General features: G+C 42.5%; 1 protein-coding gene across 5 annotated transcripts in view; it reads left to right on the plus strand.

Annotated features, from left to right (window-relative positions):
- The window catches only part of LOC130356430 (uncharacterized), a 628644-nt gene extending 617616 nt beyond the window's left edge, over positions 1-11028 (plus strand). For 4 of the 5 annotated variants that reach the window (XM_056557979.1, XM_056557977.1, XM_056557978.1 and 1 more), the window contains one exon: positions 8853-9250. In XM_056557979.1, the coding sequence (XP_056413954.1) occupies positions 8853-9067 (215 nt within the window). In that variant the 3' untranslated portion in view covers positions 9068-9250. Of the gene's footprint in view, positions 1-8852; positions 9251-9692 lie in introns of those variants that run through there. The other variant, XM_056557980.1, reaches the window with a different exon arrangement.
- Positions 11029-15917: the final 4889 nt, after the last annotated feature.

The following is a 15917-nucleotide window of genomic DNA, read 5'->3' on the forward strand; positions in this document are numbered from 1 at the left end:
ACATTCTTCTCAAAAATAATAAACCACACATTTTGTGAAATTTAAAAAAAAAATTGAAATTCCAATACCCAGGCCCCACCTCTGCTGCATCAGTAACCCATATATTGCCTAAAGGACATAGACTGAAGTTGACTGATGAACCAGTACACACCCGTCACCCGGGCTTCGCAATCCATCCCCCCCCCTCCCCCACAAATTCACCAAAATTGAATAATTTTTTTTTTTTTTAATGTATAATATACAACAGTTCAGAAGACTATATAATGCAGGATGGTGGACCACTCAAAGACATTCTTCTCAAAAATAATAAACCACACAATGTTTGAAATTTATTTAAAAAAATGATTACATTCGTGTGTAAGCGCATTTTTCTCCAAAAGATCAGATCACGAAAAGACTTTTTTTCGCAAAAAATGATGAAGCATAGTTAATCCCTCTCTGTATTTCTCTTTTATTTTCATAAAAAAAAATCACACGCAACAAGCGTTCCGTTGTGTAACGGTTAGCATTCTGCAAAATTCAATTTTATTACTGATAAAATTATCAGTAAATTTAAAAATAACACTACCCAAGAGTGTTTAATTACCCCATACAGTGCACCAGGAACAGTCAGGAGTAGGCCTCAGCAATACCCAAGAGGCTTTAGTAACCCCTTACATTGCACGATCAATTGCGAGATCGAGCAATAACAGGTGTGTTATGCCCTCAGATGTCTGGGGCCGCACAAGCGCTCCACTGACTGGACTAGCGTGTCTCTATCTTTCACCGACAGGTGCGGGTAACCCACTACCTCCCTGAAAGGTAAGCTGCCTCAAAGCAGGTGGTCTCCCCCGGGCACGTTTGTCTCCTGAATTTCCACTACTGCCACACCACGCTGACTGCCAACCGTGCTACCGCCTTGCTGACTCAAGGGCAATCTGCAACTCTCTTCTCCTGATGATGATTAAGCCCCTTCTGCACCCGGCTCCCGTTCATGATAGGGATCATTTTTGCCAGGAAAGAAGAATCACAACTAAGTGCGGGTCATAAGCTGCGGTTCATTATGTCCCTGTCCCTTGTACACACCGCATGTCTCTACTACCGATTGGCTGCTTTAGTGAGGTCCTCGGATCTGCCCCGGCGGGGTAGTAGAAGGCCCTGGCAGAGTGCCGAGAATTTGAAGATCATTGTTGAAATTTGCATTAAGCATGTATTTAGCTACTGCTAAACATCCAAAAATTGAAGGCCCAAGGCCAGAGGCACCAGGGAGGCAAGTAGTTCCTGAAAGACACAGAATGAGTCTGGAGCAGTCATTCGCAGTACCCAAGAGGGTTTCATAACACCTTACATTTAAAGACCAATGTTGACATTTGCATTAAGCATGTATTTAGCTACTGCTAAACTTAAAAAAATTATAGGCCCAAGGCCAGAAGCATCAGTTTCCCCCATATTAGGAGCATAGTTGTCCCCCAGATAAGGAGCATAGCTGTCCCCCAGATTAGGAGCATAGATGTCCCCCAGATTGGGAGCATACTTGTCCCCCAGAGTGAAATTCTTTTCTTTTTGGAATGCTCTCTGATGACATCACGAGCACAGTTCTCTCTGCTGACGTTATTATAATAATAATAATAACACTTTATTTATTGTTGTCCTTAGTGGGATTTGAACCCAAGGCAAGGCAGCAGTGCTAACCACTGAGCCACCATGCTGCCCTAGCATACATCTGCTATGCATGTATCTGCTATGCATGTATCTGCTATGCATGTATCTGCTATGCATGGTTGCTAAAATGGACAGAGATGTCAGCAGAGAGCACTGTGCTCGTGATGTCATCAGTGTTCCAAAAAGAAAGGAATTTCATCTGTAGCATTCAGCAGCTAATAAGTACTGGAAGGATTAAGATTTTTTAATAGAAGTAATTTACAAATATGCTTAACTTTCTGCCACCAGTTGATTTAAAAGAAAAAAGGCTTTCACCGGAGTACCCCTTTAAAGGGGTTCTCCGGTGCTTAGACATCTTATCCCCTATCCAAAGGGGCATGACATTACACGGGGCAGAGGTGTGACGTCACACGCCACCGGCTGTGTGGTCGCCGGTACACGCAAACACGCTCTGGGGACTGATTACAAACGGGGTGCCGGGTGCAAGATCCCGGGGGTCCCCAGGATAGGGGATAAGATGTCTAAGCACCAGAGAACCCCTTTAAAATCTGCCATTATTGTGGGTCCCAGGCTGCTGATAGCAGCTGAAGCTCACCTGCTAAGTAGCAAGTGCAACTCCTGCACTCACTACATAGCCACACTGTAAATGTATGACGCTGTGTGGAAAGTTACTTGCTGCAGCGCTGTACATTTACTGCACGTTACTTAAGGGGTTAAAGCAACAATAAATTCAGACCCCTAAATTTAGACTAGACCCTCCAATATGTTATTCAGACTTCAGCCCAGAGGCTGACATGGCTGATACCAGGGAGCAATAAACATTTACCCATCCTACACTCAGCCATTGTAGGATGCATGAGGGAGCAATAAATATATACCCACCCCCAATGCTTCTACTGCTGTCACAGCCCCAGGTTTACTTAGATGAATCTGCCCAGTAGTATTATGCATTTTTGAAGCTCTGTTGTGACCTGTTTAAGGGCTGATTATCACAAGTCAGAGGTCATTTCACTGGGGTGATGGAGGCTGAAATGACCCCCAGGGTTAGGAATCACCTGTATAGATACTGTGGGCTGAATTTCATAACTTGCCCTGGTTGGTCACATCAGCCTCTATACTAGGGAACTTCATCATACAGAGATCACTTCCCGCTCAGAGCAGCCTAAGGTCAGGGGGCAGAGCTACCACATGTACTGGGCGGGGCTACAAAAGGCCAGGGGTGGAGCTATGAGCACTCCCAAGGGCTGAGGAAGATAGGATGCAGGCTATGCATCTCAGCTAAGTGCGGCTCAGCCGAGCAGTGCCGCACAGAAAGACGTCCTCCTGGCTCCTGCTCAGACTAGTAAGATAATGCAATATATTACTGTGTGTGAGCAGGAGACTGTGCGGGCCGCTCTATGGTGGCTGCCTGATGTTGTCAGTATAACAACAGACAGCTTTCACTGTTCACACATTAGATGTGCGCGACAGGCCAGCCTACAAGGCAAGCAGCCTACCGGGAATCCTCCCGGTGTCCCGGTAGGCCAGTCCAGCCCTGCTTCTAGTGATGGTATGTTAATAATCACCTTGATATTTTTCCATTGACATTATGTAATGTATTGTGAATTTTCTTGATGAACCATACCTCTAAGGTGTCCCCCTGTTTTTCAGCTGCTGCTTTGTTCTATTGTAATCGTTTTTTATATGTATATATTATATTTATACACAGTAGCCCTCATTTACTAAGAGGGGAATGTAGTTTTCTTTGTGGGGTTGGACTGGGAAGCTGCTGTGGCTACTGTGTGGAGAGAATTGATGTGATGTTATGGGGCTACAGTTTGTGTATATATCAGACAAGCTCCTGTACATCCAATGTAAAGACAAGCAGAAATGATCAGCTCATCACTATGGATATTATACAACTAGCTTTTGCCCACGGCTTCGCTCATGTTAAATTTGGGGTAACATAGATCTACTTTTTACAATCCTATAGTAATCCTATAGTAATGATGCCGCTCTGGTTAAAGTCTATGGGCATCCAAACAACCCGAATTCTTTCAACTTTGATTGCCTCGTTTAAAGAGTTAATGCCTTACATCTGCCAGAATGGCGATGTCCGGCATTAGCCATGGGTTCTGGCTGCTGATAGCAGCCAGGACCATGCAGGAATAATGCGAGCTCAGCTCCTGAGCTCGCTTCATAACCCTCCCGTGCGGCAGCAATGGGTATACCCAGCGTTCTGCGGCAAGGGGTTAATTCATACAAACTATGAACCCCCGTTTCACCCCTTCAGGGGTGGAATTTTAGAAAACGTTAAAACACGTGTTTCTTTATTTCCAATTGTTAGCCTAAAAAAAAAAAGAAAGTTTCATGCTTCTAGCTTCAAAAATGATGGACTTCCATGTAAACTTTCAACCCCTTTTTCACCCTCTTAAGGGTTGAATTTAGAAAAATCCTTTCTTATTCCTCGTCTACTTCTTAAAAACAATACCGGTGAAAAAAAATCAGCTTTCTAGGTCCAAGGGTTTAGGCCTGGCATTGAAGAGTCAGGCCTTCTCTTTATATATATATATATAATGAGAAATCAAGTGAAGAAAGCTTGAAGCTTTTCTTTAATTGTCGTCACATCATCAGTACAGGTACAACTTGCAGTGAATCGACATCAGGGCTGAGTGCAGGAGAGAGGGGGGAGAGTGGACGCTGCGGGGAGGTTCCTAGATGACCAGCTAGTTTCGCATCAAATGATGCTTCTTCCGGTCTAGGGATCTGGCAGGTGTAAGATGATCAAATAGGTAGGTCCCGCCGTGGGGCGGGGTGAAGAAACATATATTACAAAAACGGACAGTGTGAATACCACATACACTACATATACCGTTCACCTTAGTAATTATAATTAAACACCTGTTAAAACCAACTAACATGTCAGCTATCGCAGGTAAGGGGATAGATCGCTCCGTTCGTTAAGTCCTATGGCACTTAAAGCATTAAGATAACAGATCCATCTAATCTCTTTCTTTAATAAAATCTGGTCGCGATCTATCCCCTGACCTGCTGCAACTCTTTCGATGCCCGCAAATTTTAAGTGAGACACATCATTATTATGGACATCCTTCATATGGGTTATAAATCTTTGCAAACCCTTTCCTGTTTTCAGGCTATGTAGGTGTTCCTTTATTCTTTTATTCAGGCATCTTTTCGTCTTTCCCACGTAGTACATGCCGCAAGTGCACACGAGTATGTATACTACGTGTGTACTGTGGCATGTAATAAGTTGCTTCACTTGGATGTTTTTCCCTCCTAGTGTGAATTCCGCCTTCTGCAGATTATATTGGCAAACAGTGCAACTCCGGCAGGGGTGATTACTTTTGGGAGCCGCACTGTTTAACCATGTTTCTCTTCGTCTCTCATTGCGGTTTTTTCTTTTATTAATATAGCCTCCAATGGTAGTATTTTTTTTTAAAGTTATAATGGGATTATTTTTTGCCACTGGGGATATGTCAGGATCAGATTTTAAAATGTACCAATGGTTTCTAATCACCCTATTTATGATATTATTGGCTGGAGAATTATGGAAGCAAAACACAAAGCGCTTATCTTTGGGTCTTGAGGAAAATGACTGCTGAATCTTGATTTCTTGGCATGTTTTTTCTTGTACTCTTCTGAAAGCTTGTTCGATCACCTCTACTGGATATTCTCTTGCTATAAGTCGGTTTTTTAGTTCCTCAGCCTGGGTCAGATACAACTCATCCTCCATATTAATCCTCCTCAGGTGGAGGAACTGGCTGTATGGGATGCTATGTTGGACATGTTTAGGATGGGAACTCCTATAGTGGAGGAGGGAATTTTGAGTGATTTTTTTCCTGTATCCTGTTGACTTGATCTCATTATCCTTTATCCATAAGTGTACGTCGAGGAAATCCAACTCCTTTCCCTCAAACTGATGGGTAAAGTACATATTGAGATCATTAGTTGTGTTTAGGTATTGTACGAATTGGGCGAATTGGTCGGCCGATCCGTCCCAGATAACGAAAACGTCATCGTCGTATCGGAGGTACATTTTAATGTGCCTAATGAACGGATTGTTGGAGGAATAAACAAATTTACTCTCCAACATTGCCAAATAAATATTGGCATATGTGCAAGAGACCGGGGTACCCATCGCGGTACCCCGGTCCTGCACATACCAAACCCCTGCATGCTGGAAAGTGTTCTGTTTCAATATTAATTCCAAACCTTCTGCTACAAAAATTTAGAAAATCTATGGACTTATCTGAGCTTTTTAGGAAGGCCCTGAGAGCCCCTATACCCGCATCATGTGGGATGCGGGTATAGAGGCTCTCGACGTCTATCGACGCCAGTTGATAGGTGCTCTCCCAAGGAAAGTCACATATAGCCCCTAGCAACTCATCAGTGTTTTTAAGGAAAGCTGGAATGGAGGGCAGGAGGGGAGATAAGAGCCATTACAAATAGGAAGAAGGGGGTTCGGTCGCAGACCCCATCCCCGAGACAATGGGGGGTCCCAGGGGCTGGGTTCGCGACTTGTGTACCTTGGGAACTATATACCACTTGGAGGCTCGGGTGAGCTGGGGGTGAGCCGGTCAGCTGTTTTTTCACTAATCTTTCCCTCTCTGACATATTTATTAAGAAAAGCCCTAAGCTTTCCCATGACTCTACCTGTGGGATTATCTGCGAGACTAGTATAAACATTAGTGTCTCCTAACTGTCGCTTAACTTCATTGTCATACTGCTCTTTCCCCCAAACCACAATCGAGCCTGCTTTATCGGCTTTCGAGACAACCAGGGCTGGTTGATCTGCAAGCCAATCAAGAGCTTTTTTCTCTTCTTTTGTGAGATTGAATTTTTTTGGGGTGTAGATAAGGGCTTTCATGTCTTTGAGGACCGCACATTGAAACATATCAACTGCTCCTTCCGGGATGGGTTGTGGATTAAAAGATGAGGGGTTCCCTCCCGAAAAATAAACCGGCTTGGCTTCCCACTATCACCTTTAGCTCCGACACCCCATTGTAATTCAGAAAGCATAGCGAGGCAATCCCACTCATGCTGTGTGAATTCAGGTACTGCTGGAAAAAAAAATTATCCAAACAACATGGGATTTCTCCCTCCTTATCAACAGCTGTACGTGTTTTAATATTGGCAAAGTGCTTGTAAATATTGATTTTTCGAAGTGCTTTATAAAGTTCGACCTCAAAATGATGGTAACGAAAGTCCTCAGTCAAACTATATATATATATATATATATATATATATATATAATATATATATATATATATATATATATATATATATATATATATATATATATATTATTATTTTTTCTTTTTTCTTTTAAATAAATAGTCTGGGGTTATAATATCCATACTGGTGAGTGGACAATTTATGCTATTCTTTTACACTGGATGTATGGAGGCTAATGTCTGTTTCATGGGCCCATTTTTGCCCCACCTAGTTTGGAACTTCACCTGAATGTTCTGAAGACCAGACTACAGTGACAGTGACCCAGGAGGGAGATGATGGTGGATCCCATAAGCGTAATATAAACAGAGCGACTTGCATGGTTGTGTTGTGCTCCACTGACCCTGTTGCTAAATAATACTGCACATGAAATGCTTTCTTTCTTTTTATGCAGAATTGCATACTGGGTAAGGGGCTGGTCGGGGGAATACTAATGTGTGCATGGGATGGGCAGTATAAATTTTAAGGGGTACTCCGGTGGAAAACTTTTTTTTTTAAATTAACTGGTACCAGAAAGTTTAACAGATTTGTAAATTACTTCTATTAAAAAATCTTAATCTTTTCAGTACTTTTTAGCAGCTGTTTGCTATAGAGGAAAATCTTTATTTTTTTAATTTATTTTTTGTGTTGTCCACAGTGCTCTTTGCTGATACCTGATGTCCGTATCAGTAACTGTCCAGATCCGGAGAAAATCCCCATAGCAAACCTATGCTGCTCTGGACAGTTCCTGACACAGACAGAGGTGTCAGCAGAGAGCACTGTGGACAACACAAAAAAGAAATTGAAAAAGTAAAGAATTTCCTCTGTAGCATACAGCTGCTAAAAAGTACCAAAAGGATTAAGATTATTTAATTGAAGTAATTTACAAATCTGTTTAACTTTCTGGCACCAGTTCATTTTAAAAATAAGTTTTCCACCCGAGTACACCTTTAAGGTTATGAAATTAATCGCTTACTAAAAAATGGGGGAATGTTGCAAAAATGAGGGGCCACAGATGTCTCAGCAGCAGACTCTGAAGTTATCAGGAGAAGCTGTTCTAAAGGTCTAAGCCAGATAGATGGTGAAGAAAAATAATAGAAAACAACCTTAATGAGAGAAGACAGTTCCTGTCAGTCACTGGATGACACTGTCGCTGTCCATTCTCCTGACATGTCTGTCATACTAAATTATTTTACTGCCAATGAGGTAACAATTCTGGAGTGTCTTAAAGGAGTTATCCAGGAAAAAACTTTTTTATATATATATCAACTGGCTCCAGAAAGTTAAACAGATTTGTAAATTACTTCTATTAAAAAATCTTAATCCTTTCAGTACTTATGAGCTTCTGAAGTTAAGGTTGTTCTTTTCTGTCTAAGTGCTCTCTAATGACACGTGTCTCGGGAACAGCCCAGTTTAGAAGCAAATCTCCATAGCAAAGTTCTTTTCTTTTTTAATTTCTTCTCTGTTTGACAACTCTATCATTTCAGGAACTGTCTAGAGCAGGAGCAAATCCCCTTAGCAATCCTCTACTGCTTTGGACAGTTCCTGACATGGACAGAGGTGTCAGCAGGGAGCACTGTGGTCAGACAGAAAAGAACTTCACGTGGAGCATACAGCAGCTGATAAGTACTGAAAGGATTAAGATTTTTTAATAGAAGTAATTTGCAAATCTGTTTAATTTTCTGGCACCAGTTGATTTAAAAAAAATGTTTTCCACTGGTGTACCCCTTTAAAGAGGAACTTATAAAATGTTACATAAGAAGGAAAATTTAAGGGTTTTCACATTATAAGTTCACTACAATTCAGGTGATTGTTTGAATGAAATTGCTAATACAGTACATGTTATTTTACTGGTGACCATGGTAGAATAATTCAATATTTAAATTTCTAATAATGCATTTTTTTCTAAGCAAAAAAAAAACATTGAAAAGCATATGTCATCTTTAATAATAAAATAGTTTAAATCTTTTTAAACACACTTTTATTTTTTATTTTTCCAGTAAACAGTATAAGGGATGAAGATTGGGACCTAATAGTTGAAAGACAACAACCTCCTCCGTATAATGGTCATCTAAGTGAAGGGTCTTGGTTTATGCTTTATGGATTCATTATTGGTTGCTTTGCTGCACCACTCCTTGCCAGTCTGATATTTCTGGTTATTTTTGTCATCAATTTACTATACAATAGTGACTCTACATTGCATATTAAAATGTAGATGTTTTAATGTCAATTGTTCAATCCAACATATGTGATGTATTCTATACTCAAGATTCCACTCTGACACAACATTTTTTGCTTAATCACATTATTCGTTTGACCACTTTATGTAACACTCCCCTACAAATCCTCTGACAATGATATTAAAATAACTTTAAAGACACATTCATATCCCACCCTTTGTTCATCTCTTCATCTTATGGCGATATGCACATACAGTGGTATCCTTAATACTTAAAGGGGTACTCCACTGCTAGACATCTTATCCCCTATCCAAAGGATAGGGAATAAGATGTCTGATCGTGGGGGTCTCGTTGCTAGGGCCCCCCGCGATCTCATGTAGCATCCGGCATTCTAAACAAATGTTGAGTTCCTGCGGCAGTGGTTGTGATGTTATGACCACGCCCCTCATGGTGTCATGCCACACCCCTCCATTTATGTATATAGGAGGGGGAGTGTTGGCATACATGTCCCCTCCCATAGACATGAATGGATGGGCGTGGCGTCAAGGGGAGGGGGGCGTGGCCTCAACATCACGATCACAGCTGGAGCACCGGAGTACCCCTAAGAAAAGAGAAAAAATATGAAAGGGGGATCTAACTCATTTTAACTCATTTTAACAGGTTAACTTGGAAAGCAGATATTGGAGAAGGTGCTAGTATGGAAAAGGAAGATAAGAGAGAAAGAAGGAAGGAGAAAAAAAGGAGAAGGGGCATGGGAACGGTCTCAGGAGGCTGCGTGCTAGCCAAAACAATCTTGCCATGGGAATCAGGCTAAAGAGGTCAATCCAGTACCTCTAAGAAGTATGGCATACTCTATAAAGTATTTTGGTGGAATTGTCAGGTGGAATTTATCTGGCAAATATTGTAGAGATGGGGTGAGATCCTCTATATCATTTCAGGGAAATTTATCAGTTGGTTTTACCCTATATTTGTTAAATTGGTATTAAAAAGTTGCATATTTTTGCAAAATAGGTGAAAAGTTACGACATTTTGCACAAAAGTCACCAACTTTTTGCCCAAACCCTCCAATTTTTGTGTACTCTTACACCAGCTTAACCACACTTAGAAACTTGTCTACATCCAAGCTACTTTGCTATTTATGAAGGACTACATAAAGTGCTATTTATGCTCATCTATGATAAATTTGGGGAAGTACAATTGATGTACACCCAGGCAAACAGTGGTAATAAGAACTTGACACAGACAATGATAAATTCCCCCCATTGAGTATAGAAATCCTCAATGAAACTGGAGTCTTTTAATTATATTTAGAGGGTACAGTGTGTGGTAGTACTATATTCAGAGGGTAAAAGTGTGATAGCATTATATTCAAAGAGTGCAGTGTGTGGTAGTATTATATTCAAAGGGTACTGTAACGTTACGCTGGCCGTGAGCGCATGGTCCCCTCACCTGCTGTAGCCTTAGTCTGTCACTCACCTGGTGCTTCTCCTGCCTCCGCCTCTGCTTCTCTGCTCCGGCGCGCATGTCCCTGTCCCCTAGAGTGCGCAAGCTTTAAGATTTAAAGGGCCAGTACGCTCATTAGTGTAATCCACCTGTGGCTCATTTATAAATTCCTCCACCCTACTCAGTTTCCTGCCGGATCTTTGTTGCCTTGAACCTGAGAGAAAGCATTCCTGTTATTGCCTTGCCGTGTATCTGATCTCTTGCTTTGTGACTCGACCTTGCTCCTCTGCCGCCTGCCTACTGACCTCCTGCTACGTCTAGACTACGCTACTGTGCTGCCTGCCCTGACCTTCTGCTATCCAGACTACAAGCTGCCTTATCCCCCTGTGCCTTGCATCTCCTCAGCCGCCTGTGTGGTCAAGCCGTGCCAGGGGTAGCGACCTGGGTGTCGCCTGCAGCAGCAAGTCCATCCCGCTTTGCGGCGGGCTCTGGTGAAAACCAGCGGCACCTTAGACTCCACTCCCTGGTTCGATCCGAGTCATATGCCACACAGGTCCAGCGGATCCACATCCACCGGAGTTCCTGTCTTCAGAAACGTGAGTGTTACAGGTTCAGTGTGTCGTAGTACTATATTCAAAGAGTGCAGTGTGTGGTAGTATTATATTTAGAGGGTACGGTGTGTGATAGTATTATATTCAAAGAGTGCAATTTGTGGTAGTATGATAGTCAGAGGGTACAGTGTATGGCAGTATTATATTCAGAGGGTACAGTGTGTGGTAGTAATATATTCGGAGTGCAGTGTGTGGTAGTATTATATTCAGAGGGTACAGTGTATTATATTCAGAGGGTACAGTGTGTTGCAGTATTATATTCAGAGGGTATGTGGTAGCATTATATTCAGAGAGTGCAGTGTGTGGTAGTATTATATTCAGAGGGTACAGTGTATGGCAGTATTATATTCAGAGGGTACAGTGTGTGGTATATTCAAAGAGTGCAGTGTGTGGTAGTATTATATTCAGAGGGTACAGTGCGTGGCAGTATTATATTCAGAGGGTGCAGTGTGTAGCAGTATTATATTCAGAGAGTACAGTGTGTGGCAGTATTATATTCAAAGAGAGAAGTGTGGGATAGTATTCTATTCAGAGGGTACAGTGTGTGGTAGTATTATATTCAGATGGTACAGTGTGTGGCAGTATTATATTCAAATGGTACAGTGTGTGGTAGTGTTATATTTAGAGAGTGCAGTGTGTGGTAGTATTATATTCAGAGGGTGCAGTGTGTGGTAGTATTATATTCAGAGGGTACAGTGTGTGGCAGAATTATATTCAGAGGGTACAGTGTGTGGCAGAATTATATTCAGAGGGTACAGTGTGTGGCAGTATTATATTCAGGGGTACAGTGTCTGGTAGTATTATATTCAGAGGGTACAGTGTGTGGCAGTATTATATTTAAAGAGTGCAGTGTGTAGCAGGGCCATAATGATTATGGTTTTTATATTAACCCCTTAAGGACTGAGCCCTTTTTCGCCTTAAGGACTTAGCCTTTTTTTGCAATTATGCTTTTACTGTTTATTCTGATTCCGAGATTATTTTTTTCATGACATATTCTACTTTATGTTAGTAGTAAATTTCCGTCGATACTTGCATCATTTCTTGGTAAAAAAAGAATTCCCACATTTGATAAAAGATTAGAAAATTTTGAATTTTTTTACTTTGAAATTCTCTGCTTATAAGGAAAATGGACATCCCAAATAGATTATATATTGATTCACATATACAATATGTTTACTTTATCTTGGCATCATAAAGTCGACATTTTTTTCTACATCAGAGGGCTTCAAAGATCAGCAGCAATTTTCCAATTTTTCACAACATTTTCTAAATCTGAATTTTTCAGGGACCAGTTCAGTTTTGAAGTGGATTTGAGGGGGCCTTCATATTAGAAAAACCTCATTAAGGACTCCATTATAAAAACTGCACCCCTCAAAGTATTCAAAATGACATTCAGTAAGTTTTTTAACCCTTTAGGTGTTTCACAGGAATAGCAGCAATGTGAAGGAGAAAATTCAAAATCTTAATTTTTTACACTTGCATGTTCTTGTAGACCCAGTTTTTGAATTTTTACAAGGGGTAAAAGGAGAGAAATTCCCCTAAAATTTGTAACCCAATTTCTCTCGAGTAAGGAAATTCCTCATGTGGATGTTAAGTGCTCTGTGGGTGCACTAGAGGGCTCAGAAAAGGAGAGAAAATTTGATTTTGAAGAGTGAGTTTTTCTAAAAAAAAATTTTGGGTGCATGTCACATTTAGGAAGCCCCTATGGTGCCAGAACAGCAAAAAAAAAACAAAAAAACATGGCATACTATTTTGGAAACTGCACACTTCAAGGAACGTAACAAGGGGTACAGTGAGCCTTAACCTCTTAAGGACGCAGGGCGTATGGATACGCCCTGCATCCCGAGTCCTTAAGGACGCAGGGCGTATCCATACGCTCGTGGGAATTCCGGTCCCCACCGCTAGCCGGTTGGGGACCGGAGCCGGATGCCTGCTGAAATCGTTCAGCAGGCATCCCGGCATATCGCCCAGGGGGGTCATTATGCCCCCCCATGTCGGCGATCGCCGCAGATCGCTGGACAATTCAGTCCAGCGATCTGCGGCGATTCCGGGTCAATCGGGTCTCCAGTGACCCGGTGACCCGGAATCACTGGCTGTTCGGGGCCGTCTCTGACGGCCCCGAACAGCCAGAGCCTGTAGGGGTGAGGTGGCACTGGTGCCACCTCACGATCGCTCTGATTCGTCGGCCGGATTACCGGCCGACCAATCAGGGCGCCTGCTGCGGGCGTCACTCCCGCACCCGCTCCGCCCCTCTTCCGGAGGGCGTGAGCGGGTGCATGAAGACGACCCCGGGTGCTGGGGACCCCGATCCCCGGCGTCCATGTTGGGATCGGGGCCCCAGGAGCGACGGCGGCGGCGAGGGACAGCCTGCGATGGAGCAGCAGCAGGAGGTGAGTTACAGCCTCCTGCTGTTGCTTAGCAACAGCTCCCAGCATGCAAAAAGGGCATGCTGGGAGCTGTAGTTATGCAACAGCAGGAGGCAGACCACCACAACTCCCATCATTCCCTTATGGGCATGCTGGGACTTATGGTTTTGCAACAGCTGGAGGCACATTTTTTCTATGGGAAAGTGTACCTTCAGCTGTTGTATAACTACAACTCCCAGCTTGCACAAACAGCTAAAGTGCATGCTGGGAGTTGTAGTGGTGCATCTGCTGGTTGCATAACTACAACTCCCAGCATGCCCGTTGGCTGTCGGTGACTGCTGAGAGTTGTAGTTTTGCAACAGCTGAAGGCACACTGGTTGTGAAACTTAGAGTTTTTTTTTTACCTAACTCAGTGTTTCACGACCGGTGTGCCTCCAGCTGTTGCAAACTACAACTCCCAGCAGTCACCTTACACCATGCACCGTACATGCTTGGAGTTGTAGTTTTGCAACAGCTGGAGGCACACTGGTTTTGAAACACTGAGTAAGGTCACAAACTCCGTGATACATAACCAGTGTGCCTACAGCTGTTGCAAAACTAAAACTCTCAGCATGTACAGTCTGTTAGCGCATGCTGGGAGTTGTAGTTTTGCAACAGCTGGATGTCCCCCCCCCCCCCCAATGTGAATGTACAGGGTGCACTCACATGGGCGGAGGCTTACAGTAAGTATCGGGCTGCAAGTTTGAGCTGCAGCAAATTTTCTGCAACAGCTCAAACTGCCAGCGAGAAACTACTATGAACCCCCGCCCGTGCGACTGTACCCTAAAAACACTACACTACACTACCACAAAAAATAAAATAAAAAGTAAAAAACACTACATATACACATACCCCTACACAGCCCCCTCCCCTGCCCAATAAAAATGAAAAACGTCTGGTACGCCACGGTTTCCAAAACGGAGCCTCCAGCTGTTGCAAAACAACAACTCCCAGTATTGTCGGACAGCTGTTGACTGTCCAGGCATGCTGGGAGTTTTGCAACAGCTGGAGGCACCCTGTTTGGGAATCACTGGCGTAGAATACCCCTATGTCCACCCCTATGCAATCCCTAATTTAGGCCTCAAATGCGCATGCCGCTCTCACTTTGGAGCCCTGTCGTATTTCAAGGCAACAGTTAAGGGTCACATATGGGGTATCGCCATACTCGGGAGAAATTGGGCTTCAAATTTTGGGGGGTATTTTCTGCTTTTACCCTTTTTAAAAATGTAAAGTTTTTGGGAAAAGAAGCATTTTAGGTAAAAAAATTTTTCTTTTTTTTACATATGCAATAGTCGTGAAATGCCTGTGGGGTATTAAGGTTCACTTAACCCCTTGTTACATTCCCCGAGGGCTCTAGTTTCCAAAATGGTATGCCATGTGGTTTTTTTTTGCGGTCCTGGCACCATAGGGGCTTCCTAAATGCGGCATGCCCCCAGAGCAAAATTTCCTTCAAAAAAGCCAAATGTGACTCCTTCTCTTCTGAGACCTGTAGTGCGCCAGCAGAGCACTTTTCACCCCCATATGGGGTGTTTTCTGAATCGGGAGAAATTGGGCTTCAAATTTTGGGGGGTATTTTCTGCTATTACCCTTTTTAAAAATGTAAAACTTTAGGGAAACCAAGCATTTTAGGTAAAAAACATAATTTTTTTTTTACATATGCAAAAGTCGTGAATCACCTGGGGGGTATTAAGGTTCACATTACCCCTTGTTACGTTCCCCGAGGGGTCTAGTTTCCAAAATGTTATGCCATGTGGGGTTTTTTGCTGTTCTGGCACCATAGGGGCTTCCTAAAGGTGACATGCCCCCCAAAAACCATTTGACGCTCCTTCCCTTCTGAGCCCTCTACTGCGCCCGCCGAACACTTTACATAGACATATGAGGTATGTGCTTACTCGAGAGAAATTGGGTTTCAAATACAAGTAAAAATGTTCTCCTTTTTACCCCTTGCAAAAATTCAAAAATTGGGTCTACAAGAACATGCGAGTGTAAGAAATGAAGATTGTGAATTTTCTCCTTCACTTTGCTGCTATTCCTGTGAAACCCGTAAAGGGTTAAAACGCTTACTGAATGTCATTTTGAATACTTTTGGGGGGGAAGTTTTTATAATGGGGTCATTTATGGGGTATTTCTAATATGAAGACCCTTCAAATCCACTTCAAACCTAAACTGGTCCCTGAAAAAAAAGCGAGTTTCAAAATTTTGTGAAAAATTTAAAAATTGCTGCGGAACTTTGAAGCCCTCTGGTGTCTTCCAAAAGTAAAAACACGTCAATTTTATGATGCAAATATAAAGTAGACATATTGTATATGTGAATTAAAAAAAATTATTTGGAATATCCATTTTCCTTACAAGCAGAGAGCTTCAAAGTTAGAAAAATGCTAAATTTTCAAATTTTTCATCAAATTTGGGGATTTTTCACCAAGAAA

This window comes from Hyla sarda, chromosome 2 (assembly GCF_029499605.1).
Source record: "Hyla sarda isolate aHylSar1 chromosome 2, aHylSar1.hap1, whole genome shotgun sequence".
Classification (NCBI taxonomy): domain Eukaryota; kingdom Metazoa; phylum Chordata; class Amphibia; order Anura; family Hylidae; genus Hyla; species Hyla sarda.